Below are 18,733 nucleotides of genomic sequence, written 5' to 3'. Positions count from 1 at the left end.
TGGCTCAATTCCCAGGCCACAGAATACATCTTTGATGGCTTTCCTCTCCATACCCAATGCCTCACCAAGTCTTGTTGATTTTAATTCCTTGATATCTCTCAAGAGAATCCATGTCTCTTTCTGTTGTCACTATCCTGGTTCCAATCACTTACCAACAACTGTAATAGCTTCCTACATTTGTCCATCCAACCCTGAAGACTCCCCTACCTCACCCACCCATTCAAAATGCAACTCTGATGATGTTCCACCATGTTGTCCCTGTGTGCCCCAGCCCTCTGCGACACAGACTTTGTATAAGTGCTGCTCCCTCTGTTTGGAAACGCCCTTTCCCCTCCTGTCTCCTGGCTCAACCAAGATGACTTCTTCAGATCTCAATTCAAGCTGCATGCCCTCAGGAAAACTTTTCTGACTCCCCAGGCTAGATTCCTGTCTTTGCTTTTATAGCTCACAGAACCGTGCCCAGCCCCTTCATGGCACTTACGCTGCCTGGTAAATGACAGATTCATTTGCGAATTTATTTAGTGGAAGTCTGTCTCCCCAGCTAGAGTGTAAACACCAAGAGAGAAGGAAACAAGTCTATCTTACTCATCATTTATCTCCAGCCCCTAGCACAGGGCCTAGCACAAAGTCGCTGCTATGAAAGTTTTATTAAATGACTAATTTAAATCTGTCTTCAACATCCGGATACCTCCCAGATGTATAAAGCCAGCCTGGTCCCCTCTGCTAATCTAGACCTATAGACTGCATCTCCTGCTACAAAGTTCCTCCTGGTGGTCCACAAAGAATCCTACCTCCTCTGCAGGGCCCGGACCTGGTGAACACCACCACCTTTTACCTGCTGCTTCAGGCAGAACCTGATGGTCATCTCAAACTCTTCCTTCTCCCTCAACTACTGGGTTTGGAAACCACAAAGTCTGTTCCCTCCTATCTCCTCAATATCTCCCAAACCTGCTCATTGTTTTCTTCCACAGCATCCCTACCCTACTTTAGACCACTGTCACCTCTTACTTATATTTCTTTTTTTTTTTTTTTTTTTTTTTGAGATGGAGTTTCATTCTTGTTACCCAGGCTGGAGTACAATGGCGCGATCTTGGCTCACCGTGACCTCCGCCTCCTGGGTTCAGACAATTCTCCTGCCTCAGCCTCCTGAGTAGCTGGGATTACAGGCACACGCCACCATGCTCAGCTAATTTTTTGTATTTTTAGTAGAGACGGGGTTTCACCATGTTGACCAGGATGGTCTCGATCTGTTGACCTCGTGATCCACCCTCCTCGGCCTCCCAAAGTGCTGGGATTACAGGCTTGAGCCACCGTGCCTGGCTGGCACTTATATTTCTACAGTAGCTTCCAGAATGGTCTCTTTAGGAAATCTTGTCTGTCCAAAGGATTCCCTACAAAGAGCTCTATTTGAAACACAATTTTTTTTTAATTCTACCCAAAATCGAAAGGAGAAACGCTAATTTCATTCTTATTTTATCATTTTATTTTAGTTTATTTTTTGAGACAGGGTCTCACTCTGTCACTCAGGTTAGACTGCAGTGGTCCAGTCATGGCTCACTGCAGCCTTGACCTCCCTGTCTCAAGTGATCCTCCCATCTCAGCCTTCCCAGTAGCTGGGATTACAGGTGTGTGCCACCAGGCTTGGCTAATTTTTTGTATTTTGTTGTATAGATGGGGTTTTGCCATGTTGTCCAGTCTGGTCTTGAAGTCCTGGGCTCAAGTGATCTGCCTGCGTTGGCTCGGCCTTCCAAAGTCATAGGATTACAGGCTTGAGCCACCACGCCCAGCCCAAATTTCATTTTTTTTTTTTTTTGAGACAAAGTCTCACACCGTCACCTGGACTGGAGTGCAGCAGTGCGACCTCTGCTCACTGCAACCTCTGCCTCTGGGATTCAAGAGATTCTCCTGCCTCAGCCTCCCTAGTAGCTGGGATTACAGGCCCCCACCACTACACCCAGCTAATTTTTTGTATTTTTAGTAGAGATGGCGTTTTACGATCTTGGCTGGGCTAGTCTTAAACTCCTGACCTCATGATTTGCCCACCACAGCCTCCCAAAGTGCTGGGATTACAGGCATGAGCCACTCTGTAAAGATAGCACTTATATTCCAGTGGGAGCAAAGAAGCAAAGAAGGGCTGGCAGCAGGGTGACAAGTGCCTTGATCAGGGAAGCGTGGGGGTCAGTGGGACTCTCTGGGAAAACCGCCACACTGTGCCTGGCCCAAATTTCATTCTTAAAATAATTTTTTTTTTTTTCAGACAGAGTCTTTCTCTGTTGCCAAGACCTGAGTGCAGTGGCTCCATCTCGATCTCAGCTCACTGCATGCTCTGCCTCCTGGGTTCAAGTGATTCTCCTGCCTCAGCCCTCTGACCTCAAGTGATCCTCAGCTTTCCAAAGTGCTGGGATCACAGGCTTGAGCCACTGTACTTGGCCTAAAATGAATTTCATTTTTTTTTTTTTTTTGTGAGACAGTTTCACTCTTGTTGCCCAAGCTGGAGTGCAATGGTGCAATCTTGGCTCACTGCAACATCCACCTACCAGGTTCAAGCAATTCTTCTCCCTCAGCCTTCCAAGTAGCTGGGATCACAGTTATGCGCCACCATGCCTGGCTAATTTTGTGTTATTAGTAGAGACCGGGTTTCTTCATGTTGGTCAGCCTGGTCTCAAACTCCCGAACTAGATGATCCACCCTCCTCAGCCTCCCAAGTGCTGGGATTATAGGTGTGAGCCAACACACTTGTCCATGGATTTTGTTCTTAAAATGAAATTAAATGGCTGGGTGAGGTGGTCTGTAATCCCAGCACTTTGGGAGGCCAAGGCTGATGGGTCCTTTGAGCCCAGGAGTTCAAGACCAGCCTGAGCAACATAGTGAGACCATGTCACCTTTAAAAAAAATTTTTTTTAAAAGAAAAAGAATAGATTCTCCCTCCCATTCTATTCTGTTCTATCCAATTCTATTTGCTTAATGGACTTCGCAGACTGTAGAGCCACTTCCCAGCCTCTGCTTCCCTTCCCTGCCTGAGACCCTGCTGTGGGCTGGCCTGCCTCCCATGGTAGCTTCTTCCAGTTCCCCCCATAGGAACTATGTTCTTTCATGTCCTGGTCTCTGCATGACTTCTTCCACTCACACTTGGTCCCTCCCCTTCCGTACCCTTTGTCTGGCTAACCCCTACTCAGGTCAGGGTGTGGTGGTTTTCCCAGAGAGTCCCACTGACCCCCATGCTTCCCTGATCAAGGCACTTGTCACCCTGCTGCCAGTCCTTCTTTGCTTCTTTGCTCCCACTGGAATATAAGTGCTATCTTTACTGGGGCATTGCTTTTGGCTGTGTCTCCCAGTAGGTATAGTAAGCATTTAGTAAATATCACTGAGCAAATGAAGGAACGCTGAATTCAGAAATATCAAATGAATTGTGATGCTGCCTCTCTAGGGAAAACCTGGCATGTAAGATGTTAAAAAGGAGGATAAGTGCCACACAGTGCCATTTCCACAACTACTTCAGTAACGGCAAAACCCTATAATGGTAGGTAGGACACGTGTTCTCACTAGTTTCTGAATTAAGAAAGGTAGATCTAGTGGAACATCAGCACAAACTCGGAGTAGGCTGCGGAAGAGGCTGGGGCCCATGGCTGACTTCACTATGATCTGTGGCTGGCATTGTTGGCTGCGTGGCAGTTAATCCTATTGTAGGAAAGGTTTTTAAAAGCTTTACTTCAGTGGCAATCTTTTGGCTCTTACCGCCCGTCTGTGGGAAAAGGGCATTGTAACAGCTGCTGTGAATATTTTCTTACTTTCCCAAAACCTAGTAAAGGGGGAGAGGAGAACTTGAAAGTCTTCTACCTAGAACAAATGCTGGGGGGCAACTGAAGGGTTGATGATCAAAGACTCCAGGTGTTTGGCAGAGACTCTCATGTATAGGAGGACACAGGGGAGGTATGAAAATGGGAAGGGGAAGCAGTGTGTGGGGAAATGGAGGAAGCTGAGTTCTAAATCCAGGCTAAACACAGCAAAAATTCTTGAGATTTTACCTATCATATAAAACTAAAGGAGAAAGATAAATTTTTCTGTTTTCTCTACCCAAGAATGCCAGCCTGGCAAGTGAGGTGTATCATAAACAAAGTTCTGGGAACATGGATGCCCTGAGCAATAGTTTCTCCAAAAGGGGAGGAGGAAGTAGGTACCGTTCTCTTAGGATCAGTACGACAATGATCTCACTTGGACAGAGCCTTTTTCACAAAATAGGACGATGACCAGGCATAGTGGCTCACGCATGTAATCCCAGCATTTTCGGAAGCTGAGGCAGGCAGATAACTTGAGGCCGGGAGTTTGCAACCAACCTTGACCAACATGGGGAAACCCCGTCTCTACTAAAACTACAACAATTAGCCAGGCATGATGGAAGATACCTGTAGTCCCAGCTACTTGGGAGGCTGAGGCAAGAGAATTGCTTGAACCCAGGAGGCAGAGTTTGCAGTGAGCCGAGATCACACCACTGCACTCCAGCCTGGGTGACAAAGCCAGACCCTGTCTCAGGAAAAAAAAAAAAAAAAAAAAAAAAAAGGATGAGACAGGCTAAGACACGCATGGATGGGATCGCCCTTGAGCGTGGCTGGGTGAATCAATCATTTCATGGCCCTCACGGGTCTCTCATGCCCTGCTGGCTCCTCACCCCAAGAAATCATTCTATTTATAATATCTGTATTCTGTTTTGAATCAAAGTCTTAGTTAAGGCAGAAAAAAAAATCAATAAAATGCAGCCTGAAGAGAGCTGGTGGGGGTGGGGAGGGACTAGATTGTTCAGGGACAGCTGCTCTGAAAAGGGGCCTTCGAGTTGAAGCCAGGCCAGGCACAGTGCCTGTAATACCGACACTTTGGGAGGCTGAGGTGGGTGAATTGCTTGAGCCAAGGAGTACAAGACCAGCCTGGGCAACATAGTGAGACCCTCTCTCCATTAAAAGAAAAAAAAGAAAAGAGTTGAAGCCAGAGAAGACGTAGCATTGAGCTTGTGTGGCAGAAGGAAGAACGGCAAAGACACTTAAAAAGATGAGTGTGGGATGTTTGAGGAGCTATAGACGGTGAATGTCTAAAAGCGTGTAAGGCAGAGGCGGGAGGGACAGGAGCTATGGTTCATGCAGGGCCACAGAAGAACCTGGGAGTTTGCTCACCAGTAGACCTTTCCAAAAAGTTCTAAGCAGGAAAACAATATAGTCTCCATATGAATAAATATCCCACTGTCTTCCAAGTGGCAAGTGACCTTGGAACAGTAGAAAGGAATGAAGAGTTGCGGCTGAGAGCCCAGGGACGTGGCTGCTGTGGTCCTCCTGGCAACAGAGGCGGTGACAGCAGCTGAATCCCTGAGACATCATGGAGCAGTTCTTGTTTCAGGCTTGAATGTGGGACATGAGACAGAAACAGAAGAAGCAAAATAAGAGTTAGTAGGTGTTTGGTACATTGATTAACTGACTCACTCGGTAACTGCAGTTGTTGATAAATGAGTGAACTTCCCTTTCCCGTGAGACTTCCGTGCCGGCGGCTATTTGCCAAGACCCCTACTCTTTTCCTACCTTTCTGTAATGCAAGGCTAACATACTGCCCAGCGTCGTTAGGCAAACAAAATGGAAAATGGATACTACTGATGTCCGACGTTCTGAGAAGAGACAAGTGGAGCAGACACAGAGGCCCTTCTTGATGTTACACTTAGGCCCACACACAGGTGAATGGTACCTCTCCCATCAAGCCTGTGGGACTAGATATTGCTATCACCATTTCACTGAGGGGAAGGCTGAGGCCCAGGACTGAGTTTGTATAACTGATCTACGGCCACAGTGCTTGTGAGTGGGCTCAGGTGTGGAGAGTTGACGGTGAGTAGAGTAGGGTCAGTTGACATAATCCTTGGAGGTGGGAGGGAAAAGAGGTCACCATGCTTGTTAATGCCCTGCTTTCTAATCCCATTACAGAACAGAAGGATCCCTGCATTGTGTTTTACTGAATAAATTTCAAGGAAGTAAAGAGGGGTGGGGTTGTGGGGAGACTCCAACACACTAGTAGCCTTGAACCTCCTTCGAAGTGCAAAGAAGTCAGTCTCTCCACGCAGGACTGAGGCTGAAAGCTGAGGGCCAGGAGTATGGACGGAGTGTAGACGCTGATACTGATGCTGACTGGTTAGCTTGACTAGAATGTGCCTGGAGGCTGGAAGGGCTGAGGGAACTGACTCTAAGCATGTGCAAAGGCCTGAGGCCTTGAAGCAAGTTCCACCTGACTTGACCCGGTCGCTTCTACAGAAGCACCATGGCTTTGTACACCCGAAACCATTCTGGTCTGTCTCCTCGCAGCAGAAGCTGCAGCCTCTCGGCCCAGGCCTGGGAGCTGTCCTTTACTCTTCCAGGAGGTTAAACCTTTCTGTCTCCCCATCACTTATAGCTAGGTGGGGAAGCTCAGAGCAGCCTCAGGGATCCTCCCTGCCCTGGGGACATCTGCTACTGCTCTTCATCATGCTTGCTAAAGATCTGTCTCTTTTTCTAGGTAGTGAGCAATTTAAGTCAGAGAACAGAGGCCGGGCATGGTGGCTCAAGCCTGTAATCCAAGCACTTTGGGGGCCAAGGCAGGCGGATCACTTGAGGTTGGGAGTTCAAGACCAGCCTGACCAACATGGTGAAACCCCGTCTGTAAAAAAAAAAAAAAAAAAAAAAAAAATTAAATTAAATTAAAAATTAAAAAATAATAATTAAAAAAAATGAAAGAGAGAGGCACTATCATAGATTCAGGTCAGGAGGACTCTGACATCACACGGCCCAATTTGGAATCCCTGTTGCACCACTTACCTGCAGCAACCATTTAGATCTGTGACCACCGCCCAGTTCCACAAACTCCCCAGGCCTTAGCGTTCTATTTATGAGATGGATAATAACAGTATCTACTTCATAGAGTTGTTGAGATGTTAGTACATCTAGTTTATATTTAATATGTGCTGTAGGGTAGTGCCTGGCACCTGGTAAGTGAGTTGTTATTATTGTAATGTTGTCTTTTTTTAAAAATGACGACTGCTATTCATGCCTCCCAGGGCTTTGGTGAGGACATCATGAATAAAAAAGTAGGGAGGAATTCAATAGGTATCTAGTCTTCTGTGCCCTTTTTTGTTTTAAAAATCTCACAAGAAATTCCTTTTCTTCAGCGGAGCCAGCATCCAGCACACACCCAGCTGACAGCTTTCCATGACAAAGGCAAGACCACCAGGTCTCTAGCCCTGAAGCCATCAAGTCTCCAGTCTCAGGAAAACAGGAGGAGGGGAGGGTGCATTAACAACCTCAAGGTTTAACTATAGAGCAGCTGAAGAAAATAAAAACCCGTTAGACCCTGAGGATTTAGGATCTTTCCAAGTTCTGGGATATCTCTGGAGGGAAGAGAAGCAGTTTGGGAGTTGGCTCTGAAGTTTAGAGATGTTTTTTTGTGGCCAAATATTGGCCCAGTTTGTCCTGGGAGGGACTTGGGGACCTGTGAGTGCCCTTTGGGGCTGGAGAGGGTGTAGGGGGGAAGGGTACAAAGGCACACAGTTTTGAAGCCTCTGGCCTCCCAGGCTGCTGTTTTTCCAGTAAGTTCAAGAATGGGATGAAGAATCTAAAGGTGTCAAGAAAGAAATCTGAAACCTGCTTATTAATTCCTCACTTTCTCCTTTGCCATCTTACTCTGTATGGCTCACCAGGTCCTAAAGGCTGGAAGGCAGCTACTTAAAGTTATAAACGTGCTGCTAAATGTCCTGTTAAACACAGAACAACCTCTACAATAGAGAATTACCCAGCCCCAAATATCAGTACCACTGGTCTAGTAGGAGCCAAGTGTCCAGCTATTTCCTTCAAAATGATGGGCTACATGCAGTGCCCCAGGCTGCAGAGCTCTCCTTGAGGTATGAGGCCTCAAAGCAGTTTCTTCCTGTAATATCAATTGTTTGCTGCACTGAAATTCAATTTAGTCTAAATAGCAGAACCATTAATCAATTAGAAATAAACAGGCCAGGTGAGGTGGCTTACGCCTGTAATCTCAGCACATTGGGAGGCCGAAGTGTGGATCACTGGAGGTCAGGAGTTTGAGACCAGTCTGGCCATCATGGCAAAATTCTGTCTCTACTAATAATACAAAAATTAGGTCACGCACGATGGCTCACGCCTATAATCCCTACACTTTGGGAGGCCAAGGTAAGCAGATCAGCTGAGGTCAGGAGTTCGAGACCAGCCTGGCCGACATGGTGAAATCTGGTCTCTATTAAAAATACAAAAATTAGGCCAGGTGTGGTGGCTCACACCTGTAATCCCAGCACTTGGATGGCCGAGGCGGGTGGATCACTTGAGGTCGGGAGTTCGAGACCAGCCTGACCAACATGGTGAAACCCCATCTTTAAAAATAATAATAAATTTTAAAAAATACAAAAATTAGCCAGGTGTAGTGGAGGTCGTCTGTAATCTCAGCTACTCGGGAGGCTGCGGCAAGAGTCACTTGAACCTAGGATTTGGAGGATGCACTGAGCTGAGATTGCACCATTGCACCCCAGCCTGGGCAACAAGAGTGAAACTCCATCCTCCCCCCAAAAAAAGCCAGGCAAGATGGCACACGCCTGTAATCCCAGCTACTCAGGAGGCCGAGGAAGAATTACTTGAATCCAGGAGGTGGAGGTTGCCATGCTGCAGTGAGCCAAGATTGCACCACTGCACTCCAGCCTGGGTAACAAAGTGGGACTTTGCCTCAAAACAAACAAAAAAACCAATCATTTGCTCAACACAAAGTCCCTACAGTGGTTTGTTGCCACGCTGCTCACATCTCTAGTCCTTTAGGACAAAGAAGCTGAAGACAGGAAAGCAGTAATGCCCAGGAAGCCAGAAGTGATCCCACTTTGAGTTTATTTCATGTGATTTTTCTTCTCAGCATGCAGTGAACTTTCTCGGGAAAACTTTTCTTTGCTGCCCCGGTTAACATTATAAATTAATTTACAAATATAGAGTTGTGCTAGAAACAATATTTATATAAGTCCATGATATTTTCATATACAAAAATATCCATAGAAAGCATTTTTTGTACACATACTATGGGGGTAGGTAGTCTTTGGTTGTCTTTCTGCATAATGTTAAAAAAGTGATGGTGATATCATTTTTATCTCAATAAGCTGTTTAAAAAAATAATTTTTGGGTTGGGCGTGTGGTTCACGCCTGTAATGCCAGCACTTTGGGAGGCCAAGGTGGGCAGATCACGAGGTCAGGAGATCGAGACCAACCTGGCCAACATGGTGAAACCCTGTCTCTACTAAAATACAAAAAAACTAGCCGGGCATGGTGGCGTGCACCTGTAGTCCCAGCTACTCAGGAGGCTGAGGCAGGGCAATCACTTGAATTTGGAAGGCGGAGGATGCCATGAGCTGAGATCGTGCCACTGCACAACAGCCTGGGTGACAGAGCAAGACTCCGTCTCAAAAAATAATAATAATTTTCTGCATGTATATTTCAAAATAAAAAAATTTTTAAGTAATGCTGTGAGAGTCTCAGGGTGAAAAAATACATAGGGAATTAAATTTTGTTTACAACACGATTCTTTTACTGTTTCTAAAAAAGTTAAAACCCAAACTAGCCACGTTCATATCCAAAAACTCGGTATAAAGGCAATTCATGGGACGATAAATTCATTCTTGTAGAACACTGTTTGCATAAATTTGACAATTATCTGCATTTTAATGAACACTTTTCCCTCAGAGCCTGCAGTAGCAAATGAACACTTTTTGAATAACTTTTTCTTCCTGAGACAGGGTCATACTTTGTTACCCAGGCTGTGGTACAGTGGCATGGTCTCAGCTCACTGCAGCCTTGACCTCCTGGGTTCAAGTGATCCTCTCACCTCAGCACCCCCAAGTAGCTGGGACTACAGGTGCACACCACCACACCTAGCAAGTTTTCATATTTTTTGTAGAGATGGGGTTTCACCATGTGCCCAGGCTGGTCTCAAAATCCTGGGCTCAGGTGCTCTTGCCAGCCTGGGCCTCCCAGGCCTTACGGGCTTGAGCCACTGTGCCCATCCTGAATAAATTGTCATTCAGTAACTAGTGGATGAGTGTATCAGGCATTCTGCTGGGCACTAGAAGGTTGACTATAAAAATTATTCGAATGATACGTTTGAGAAGTAAAAGAGATTCATCACCAATGGTCAGTGAAAAAAAAGAGGAGTAAAAGAGAGTGCTAAAATAAATAAGATTAAATATCTTTTTAAAAACTGACCACAAATGGTTTATTGTATTACAAACTATAAAATTCCATTTCTTCATTATTTTAAAAATATTTTGTAGACGGAGTCTTGCTGTGTTGCTCAGGCTGGTCTCAAACTCACGGACTCAGGCTATCCTCCCACCTCAGGCTCCTAAAGTGTTGGGATTACAGATGTAAACCACTGCACCTGGCCTAAAATTCCATGTAAGAGCATTTTTCTTTTTTCTTTTTTTGGCTAGGCGTGGTGGCTCATGCCTGTAATCCCAGTGCTTTAGGAGGCCAAAGTAGGTGGATCGCTTGAGCACAAGAGTTCAAGACCAGCCTGGGCAACACCGTGAAACTCCATCTCTACAAAAAATACAAAAAACTAGCTAGGTGTGGTGGCGTGCACCTGTAGAACTACTTGGGAGGCTGAGGTAGGAGGATGTCTTGAGCCCAGGAGACTGAGGCTACGGTGAGGTCTGTATTTTTTTTTTTTTTGAGACCCCCCCCATCAAAAAAATAATTAAAAAGTTAAAAATTATTTTAAAATAAGAAATTTAAAATTTTATAAATTAAAGGTTAAAAACAATTTAAGAAATTAAAAAATTAGCTGGACATAGTACACCTTTGTGAGCTTAGCTACTGAGTGGGTTGTGGGAGCTGAGGGAGGGCCATTGTTTGAGTCTGGAAAGGTCGAGGCTGCAATGAGCCAAAATCTCACCCCTGTACTTCAGCATGGTTAACAGAGGGAGACCATCTCAAAAACCAAACCAAAACAAAACAAAACCCACACACACAAGCTATTTTTAATAAAATTCTAGTAATACTTTGTTAGAAAAGAAAATATTCAGGATACAAGCTAAAAGGGAGAGGATGCCAGGCTAATGATGACAATCTACGACAATGGTCACCCCAGACCTTGGACTGTGGCAACAGGATTCAGACAGAGGTGCTGCCCAGGGGAATGCACCAAATGACTTTTATTTCAACTAGAATCTTTGGTCAAACGAGATTTAGCTCCATTTCTTCCCTCTATATACTTAAATCTGCCTGCGGAGGCTGGTTTCTTGGTCTTGCAGGAAGTAGAACACAGAAGTTACAAGCACCAGCTCTGGAACCAGACTGTCTAGGTCTGATCCTGGCTCCAGTTTACTATCAGTCTCACCTTGGAAATAGTCACAACTGTTTTTTAGCCACCTTTTGAGCTTGCTATCCTGGTATACAGTGATGATCAAAATAGACAAAGTAACCTAACATCTTGGATTTTCATTTCCCTCACGTGGAAAATTGGGGGAGTAATAATATCCACCACCCAAGGTTGCCGAGAGGATTGAATGAATTAATGCATGCCAAGTGCCTGTAACAGTGCCAGGCACACAGGGCTGCTTGTATTGTTGCCATTAAAATATACTATGTATCAGACAGAGGTAACCCTGTGAGTTGCCTATGTATAGCTCAAAGACTTCTGGTGTTGCCTAGGACAGTATAATAAAAATAAAAAACACTTTAGAGGCAACAGACACAAAATTGGAGGTTTCCTATAAAAATTCAGATATTTGGTTCTTCTACAAAAATCAGAATGCTGGCCTGGTGCAGTGGCTCACGCCTGTAATCCCAGCACTTTGGGAGGCCAAGGCAGGTGGATCACAAGGTCAGGAGTTCAAGACCAGCCTGACCAATGTGATGAAATCGTGTCTCTACTAAAAATACAAAAATTAGCTGGGCATGGTGGTGAGTGCCTGTAATCCCAGCTACTCGGGAGGCTGAGGCAGGAGAATTTCTTGAACTGGGACCCGGGAGGCAGAGGTTGCAGTGAGTGATGACGATGCCACTGCATTCCAGCCTGGGCTACAGAGCAAGACTCTGCCTCAAAAAAAAAAAATGCTTGACACAATAATCAGAAGTAAAAAAAAAAAAAAAAAAAAAAAAAATCAATGCTATTGCTTCTCCACCTTTTGGCTTAGATCAAGTGTGAAAATCAGAATGCTGACTGGGCTCAATGGCTCATGCCTGTAATCCCAGTACTTTGGGAGGGCCAGGCAGGTGGATCACCTGAGGTCAGGAGTTCAAGACCAACCTGGCCAATATGCAAAACATTAGCTGGGTGGTGGCAGGTGCCTGTAATCCCAGCATCTCGGGACACTGAGGCAGGAGAATTGCTTGAACCGGAGAGGTGGAGATGACAGTGAGCCGAGATTGCCCCATTGCCTTCCAGCTTGGGCAAGAGAGGGAGACTGTCAAAATAAAATAAAATAATACTAATGAAATCAGAATGCTGCCATGTGAGGGAGAACCAGCTGTTTCCAGCAGCCTTCTGCTAGTCTGTCCCATCCACCCCCTACTGCTTCAGTTACCTAATGCTGTTAGCTTTCTCACCCAGTAACTTCGTTGGCTTATGTTTTTTTAGGCGTCTGTACACACTTGAGCTTGCAATCCTGGCATACAGTGATAAACAAAATATGGTCCCTGCCCTCATGGGGCTCACAGGCTACCTATCACAGAAGAGAGTGAGGCAGATTTCTCTCTGGAGAGGCCCACATGCAGAGAAACCTGTAAAAGCTCACTGGCTTGTAGAAAAGAGTTCTCTACTACACCCTTGTCACTCCAAGTGTGGTCAAAGGACCACGAGATCATCCAGGAACTCAACAGAAATGCAGAACTCAGGTCCTACTCCAGACCTACTGACTTGGAATCTGCATTCTACAGCATGTGTGCATGTCTCAGGTGTGCATACTCAAGTCTGAGGGCCTGCTCTATACCTCGGAGCCCTCTCGGGGGTAGATGAGGCTGTTGACCATGCTAAAGTTGTGGAAAGGGCTGCTGAAGGGGGTGCTTTGGCCCCCGCTGGTGCTGGCAGGGAAGGGGCTGTAATAGGATCTCTGGCTGGTGCTATTGCTGGTGCTGTTGCTCAGTTGCAAGGTGTCTGCCGAGGCCTCTGAGATGGAGGTTGGGGTAAACATGCCGCTGGAGGGCAGCTGGGCCCCCTGGATCCCTAGGTGGCGGCTGCCGGGGAGAGCCCGCTGGTTACTCACATTGCTGCTGACACTCAAGGAGCTGAGACTGCTGAAGAAAGTGTTGAGACAAGGGGTGGAGGTGAGCATGGGTCCTCCAGGAGATGAGGCAGTACTCTTGGTGTCCTCCGGAGGCTCTGGGGAGTGGGAAGGCCTAAGCAGAGTGGAGGGGCTCTCTCCTTCTGGCTTCCCACCCACTCCAGACCCCAGTCCTGAGGAGAGCCCTTCTTCGGACTTTGATGTCCCGGCAGCCACTGTGGAGCCATTGCTGGGCTCAGAGCGGCGCTTTCGCTTCCGCCGGAAGTTCCCGTTGTCAAACATTTTCTCGCAGTTTGGATCCAGAGTCCAATAATTACCCTTTCCTGAGAAGACGAGAAAGACCAAGTTAGAGAAGGACCTATTTTATGCTTGTGTACTCAGCTTCAATTCCGGGAGGAGGAGTACAGATTCTCATTAGATGCTGACAAAGATGCTCAATTTGCTCTAATATTTAAATTGATCCTCTTTTGGGGGGAGATATTACTCTTTGCTTCAGGGAGAAATCTGGAACACTGATGTTCTGGCCACCTCTACCTCCTCCTGGTAGTGTCTACTACTTAAAGATCTAATTCCGTTTCTGAGATACTTATAATTAAATCATGTAACACCTTTACTAATTCTAAATCCAAATTGTATGGAATTGCAAAATCATGGAATTCTGATGCTACTTAAAGTTGGTGCTAGTTAAAGTTTAGATTGGGCCAACATAATGAGATCTCGAGTCTATAAAAAAAAAAAAGAGTTGAGCCTCTGTTCTTTATTTATAAAATAGAGATAACGGTAGTACCATTTAGTAGATTGACTGTGAAGATTAAATATTTCAGCATAGTAGCTGGTACACAGCAAGCAGTGCAAAAACAGTACTTATAATTATTATTCATTGAAAGTTCATAATTCCTCACCTGAGAAAAATGCCCCACTGGAGAAAGGCAATCTCAAAATGACAAAAAATTATTGCTGAGCAATTGTTTTAACCATGCATTGGATGGCATAAATTTTGACTATGAGGAAGCTCCTGGAATCCACAGCCCCTCCTCATTTTGGCAGGACCTGTTCCTACAAATCGTGCAAATGTTTCACCCATTGAGCAAATAAATTTCCGACACCAACGCCTCATTTTTCTGCATGTAATGCTAGTTTTGTTCTTGGAAATTTTCTCTCACTATTCATCACAAATGAGGTAGAAAAGATCTATCATCTTGGAGGATTTCACCTCCCAACAGCCTTTTTCACTTCTGGCAAAAAAAAAAACATCCAAAGTTTGAAAGTATTGTAAAACATTTATCCTGTGGTGAGTGCTTAACATGGATAACCTCAGCTATTCCTCAAAGCTTTATGGAGATAGGCAATATTACTGCTTCCACTTTTTAGATAGGAAAACTGGGGTGCAGACTGGTTAGTAACTTGCCATATTCCTATTTAGCCATGAGTCAGGATGTAAGCAGACTGGCTCCAGACTCAGCATTAAAAAAAACTATTTATTTATTTATATTTTCTGAGACAGGGTCTCCTTCTGTCACCCAGGCTGGAGTACAGTGGTGTAACCTTGGCTCACTGCAGCCTTGACCTCCTGGCCTCAAGCGATCCTCCCACCTCAGCCTCCCAGAGTAGCTGGGAGGACAGGAGCATACCACTATGAATGGCTAAAAGATTCAGCATTCTTGCAGGGCAAGGTGACTCACGCCTGTAATCCTAGCACTTTGGGAGGCTGAAATGGGCGGGCAGATCACTTGAGCTCAGAAGTTCAAGACCGGCCTGGGCAATATGGGTAAAGCCCATCTCTACAAAAAAATACAAATTAGCCAGGCACTGTGTCAGGCACCCATAGTCCCAGCTACTTGGGAGGCTAGGCAGCAAAACTGAGCTGGCAAGGCAGAGGCTGCAGTGAGATCACACTACTGCACTCTAGCCTGGGCAACAAGCCTGAAACCCTGTCTCAAAAAAACACCTCAGCATTTTTAACTAACCATTGGCCTAAGCTGCCTTCACTGAACCATGTTCTGCAAATAGTTACAGGAAAAAAAGTTATTTAACTACAATTTCAATAATCCCACCACCTATCTGGATATGTATATTGTGCCACGTTGGTACCAACTTCTTTGACAAGAAACTAGCCATAGACTCTTGAACTTTTAGCGTAAAGTCCAGAGGAGTTTATTCTACAATTTACATGATAATCTTGGGTGACACAGATGTCAAATCAAGAGGATCCAGGATCTGTCTTCTAGAACTGCATACCCTGCCCCAATACAGTAGCCACTAGCCACACATTACTATTGGGTACTTGAAATATGGCTAGTCCAAATCGAGATGTAGTGTAAAATACACATGGGATGTTCACAACACCTGAGAGGTGGAGGTGAAGAAATGATTAACGAGAAGAGAGAAACGGAGAATCCTACTTGAGGTTTTCAGAAGGAGCCCAGAACGAGGAAATGGAAGGGGGTCGTGATAGGAAAAAGGGAAGAGAAAGGAAAATAACAAAGAATCTCATTAGTAACTTTGGATTACTTAAAAATTAACAATCATCTGTGGTTTGCATTGTATTTCCATTGGAAAGCATTGCTCTACAGTGACCTCAGGGATGAGCTCTTTCTGAGCTCCAGAATATTCACATAATTTACACAAAATCCTGGACCTCTGTAATGTGCAACTAAAATGGTTTCATTTCTATTCCCTTTTTCCAATCACAACCCCCTTCCTTTTCCTCGTTCTGGGCTCCTTCTGAAAACCGCAAGTAGGATTCTCTGTTTCTTTCTTCTCGTTAATCATTTTTTCACCTCCACCTCTCATCAGGGCAGGTAAGAGCACACTCACTCCACAGCCCTCCTCACTCCAGGAGCTATTGGGCTTAAACCCAAACGCAGCAAATCTGGGATATTCATTTCTAAATTTCTAACTAGTTAAGGTACCCAAACTGCAATTCGCAGAAATTCCCTGCTAAAGTTCTCCCATCCCAGATCCCCGTCTCATGACGCCCATGCCACTATCTCTAGAGGTAAGCACCGTATTTGCTCTGCTCAGGACACAGAGAGCCTCTCTGGAACCCGATGAGGAGGAAGTGTACGTAGGGACAGGCTGGCTGGTCCGCCGTTCTCCCACCTTGTCTTCTGAGAAACTCACAACCTTGCCTTATCTGAGAGCTCACTTGTAAGTAGACCCTCCCTTCAAAAGGCCTGATGAACACCACCCAGGGGTAGCCTCCTGTTCGGGGATATGGATTTTTTCTTTTCTCTAATTGGCCGGCCTCTGCAAGTGAAGATATAAAGGTCAGCTCCTTCCTCACCAAGTCTTCCTTCAGAAGATCCCCTGCTCCTTCCCTTTGTCTTCTGGGTTGGGTGGTTGTTCCTCCACCTGCACCCACCCGCAGCCTGGACGAGAGTCCCGGCAGATCTTTTTCTAGCCGCACACCAAACCCTGCGCCGGCCTTCGCGCCCCCGCACCTGCCCGGCCGCCCTCACCTGGGTCGTCCTCGTCTCGGGGCACCTTTTTGAAGCAGTCGTTGAGCGACAGGTTGTGGCGGATGGAGTTCTGCCAGCCGGCCTTGCTGCGCTGGTAGAAAGGAAAGCTGTCGGCGACGAACTGGTAGATGTGGCTGAGCGTGAGCTTGCGCTCCGGGGCGCTCTGAATGGCCATGGCGATAAGCGCCGAGTACGAATAGGGCGGCCGCACCATCTTCATCAGGTCCTCGCGGCTGGCCATGGACAGCCAGCCCAGCTCCCCGGGACCCGCGGGCGCGGCAGGCGAGGCGGGCGCGGCGGGCGCGGGCTGTGCGAAGGGCCGCTGCGCGCAGCCGAAGGTGCCGGCGGCGGGCGGCGGCTGCAGAAAGGGCCCGGCCGCGGCTCCGGGGGGCGGTGGCGGCGGGGGGGCGCCCAGGTACGCGGCGGCGGCTGCGGCTGCTGCGGATGGCGGGCCACCCACGCCGGGCCCGTTGAGCCACAGGTAGGGGTTGGCTGCTGCGGCCGGCGGCGCGGCGTAGTCTGCCAGCCCGTAAGGCGCCCTGGCGGCCGAGGGGGCGCCCGGGGCGGCGGCGGGCGGAGGCAGGCCGGGCTGCGAGTACACTCCGAAGTTGTCGCCGCAGTAAAGGGCCATGTCGGCGGCCTCGGGCGGCTGCGGCGCGGCCGCGGCGAGGGGCGAGCGGGGCTGGTCTCGCCGCTCGGGCGAGAGCATCCCTTTGGGGGCCAACCCTGCGGCTCTGCCTCCACCCGCGCTGGGCGCCCGGTACTCCGGACCGGCGTCTGGCGAGTACTCGCGGAGCGCCCACGAGCCGGCCTCTTATAACCGAGCCCGGCGCGGCTCCTCCCGGGCGGACCCGGAGCGGGGCGGCGGCCGCGGGCCTGGGCTCTCCACGCCCCCGCCACGCCCCACCTGCCCGCGCGCCCAAACCCGGAGCGCGCCCGCCCCTCCCCTGCTGCCCCTCTGCCCCGGCCTGGGAGCCTCGGGAGCCTCGGGGAGGCCGGCGACTCCAGGTTTCCAGCGAAAAGCAGCACCCCATTCCTAGCCGGCGTTTCTTAATCGTAATAAGTAAAGCCACAAACATTAAAACAAAGGGAAGAGGACCCGAACAGTATGAATGATTTCTAAGAGGTTAACTTGGGGTGGCCGCTCGGGCCACCTGCCTAGTCCTTTGGCTTTTCTACCTCTTTCCTCCGAACCTTTTGTGATCGAGTTGCGGGACTCATGTCCAGTCTCTACCGATCGCCTTCCAGTCGAAAATAATCGATGTGCTTTACAACTCTTTGGGGTATACAGTAGGGTTTATTAACGGGATCCCTTGGCGTGTCCCCTTCTCCTCGGGATTCTGTGATCGGAGGAAAGGAAATCGGTTTTGAGTTTTTCTAACCAAACTGTAGGTTCGCTCACATTTGGGAAGCATTTGTTCGTTTTTTGAGCGGGTTGTATGGGCTTTCGTTGTGATTTGTTATCTTAAAAAACATAAGGGTGAATATTTTCAAAGATATTTAAATACGTAACTTCGGAATTAGCATTTTAAGCACGAAAGTTTCAGAGCTTTAAGTAATTTAAACTGCAAGAAGCTCTCATTTACAAAAAGTCTCATCTAACGGGCAAGACTTGCCCTCTACTTTTGCTTTTTTTTTTTTTTTTTAACCTTTGCTAAGTTTTTAAATGCTTCTCTCTACCCGGGAAAACAAATAAAACCTGTAAAATACTGTGGCGACCTCACATTCCACGTAATCATTCTCGATTGGCTCGAAACAACAATAAGAAAACTGTTTCTTTTACTTTTAAAAGTATTCCTAAATGTGTTCTTAATACGTGACAGGTTTGAGGTTCTCATTTAAACGAGAGGGAGAGGAAAAACTATTTGCCAATTGCCCACTGGCAGTTCAGAATATTTAACCATTCGGAAACTTCCCTTCTCCTCGAAAGCATTTATTTTTATGATGAAATTAGTTATGTATTTGGGGGGATTTTTTTTTCTTCTGCTATCTCATCTCTTAAAAA

At 46.9% G+C, this 18,733-nt stretch overlaps 1 protein-coding gene across 1 annotated transcript; it reads right to left on the bottom strand.

Moving 5' to 3' along the window:
• Positions 1 to 8,868: 8,868 nt before the first annotated feature.
• Positions 8,869 to 17,518, bottom strand: FOXI3 (forkhead box I3). The gene is made up of 2 exons (XM_035273503.3): positions 16,729 to 17,518; positions 8,869 to 13,590 (listed from the first exon to the last, which is right to left on the bottom strand). Exons 1-2 carry the CDS (start codon positions 17,435 to 17,437, stop codon positions 12,971 to 12,973), a joined length of 1,329 nt encoding a protein of 442 aa, XP_035129394.1. The 5' UTR covers positions 17,438 to 17,518; the 3' UTR covers positions 8,869 to 12,970.
• Positions 17,519 to 18,733: the final 1,215 nt, after the last annotated feature.

This window comes from Callithrix jacchus, chromosome 14 (genome assembly GCF_049354715.1).
Source record: "Callithrix jacchus isolate 240 chromosome 14, calJac240_pri, whole genome shotgun sequence".
Taxonomy (NCBI): domain Eukaryota; kingdom Metazoa; phylum Chordata; class Mammalia; order Primates; family Cebidae; genus Callithrix; species Callithrix jacchus.
The sequence above is the reverse complement of the archived record's forward strand: the minus strand, read 5'-3'. Positions and strand labels throughout refer to the sequence as shown.

Bases quoted from the DNA above. Each gene is read 5' to 3' on its own strand.
- FOXI3 (XM_035273503.3), bottom strand. From the start codon at position 17,437: ATGCTCTCGCCCGAGCGGCGAGACCAGCCCCGCTCGCCCCTCGCCGCG. The intron at 13,591-16,728 runs GTGAGGGCGGCC...TCGTCTTCTCAG, and splicing joins CCGAGACGAGGACGACCCAG to GAAAGGGTAATTATTGGACT.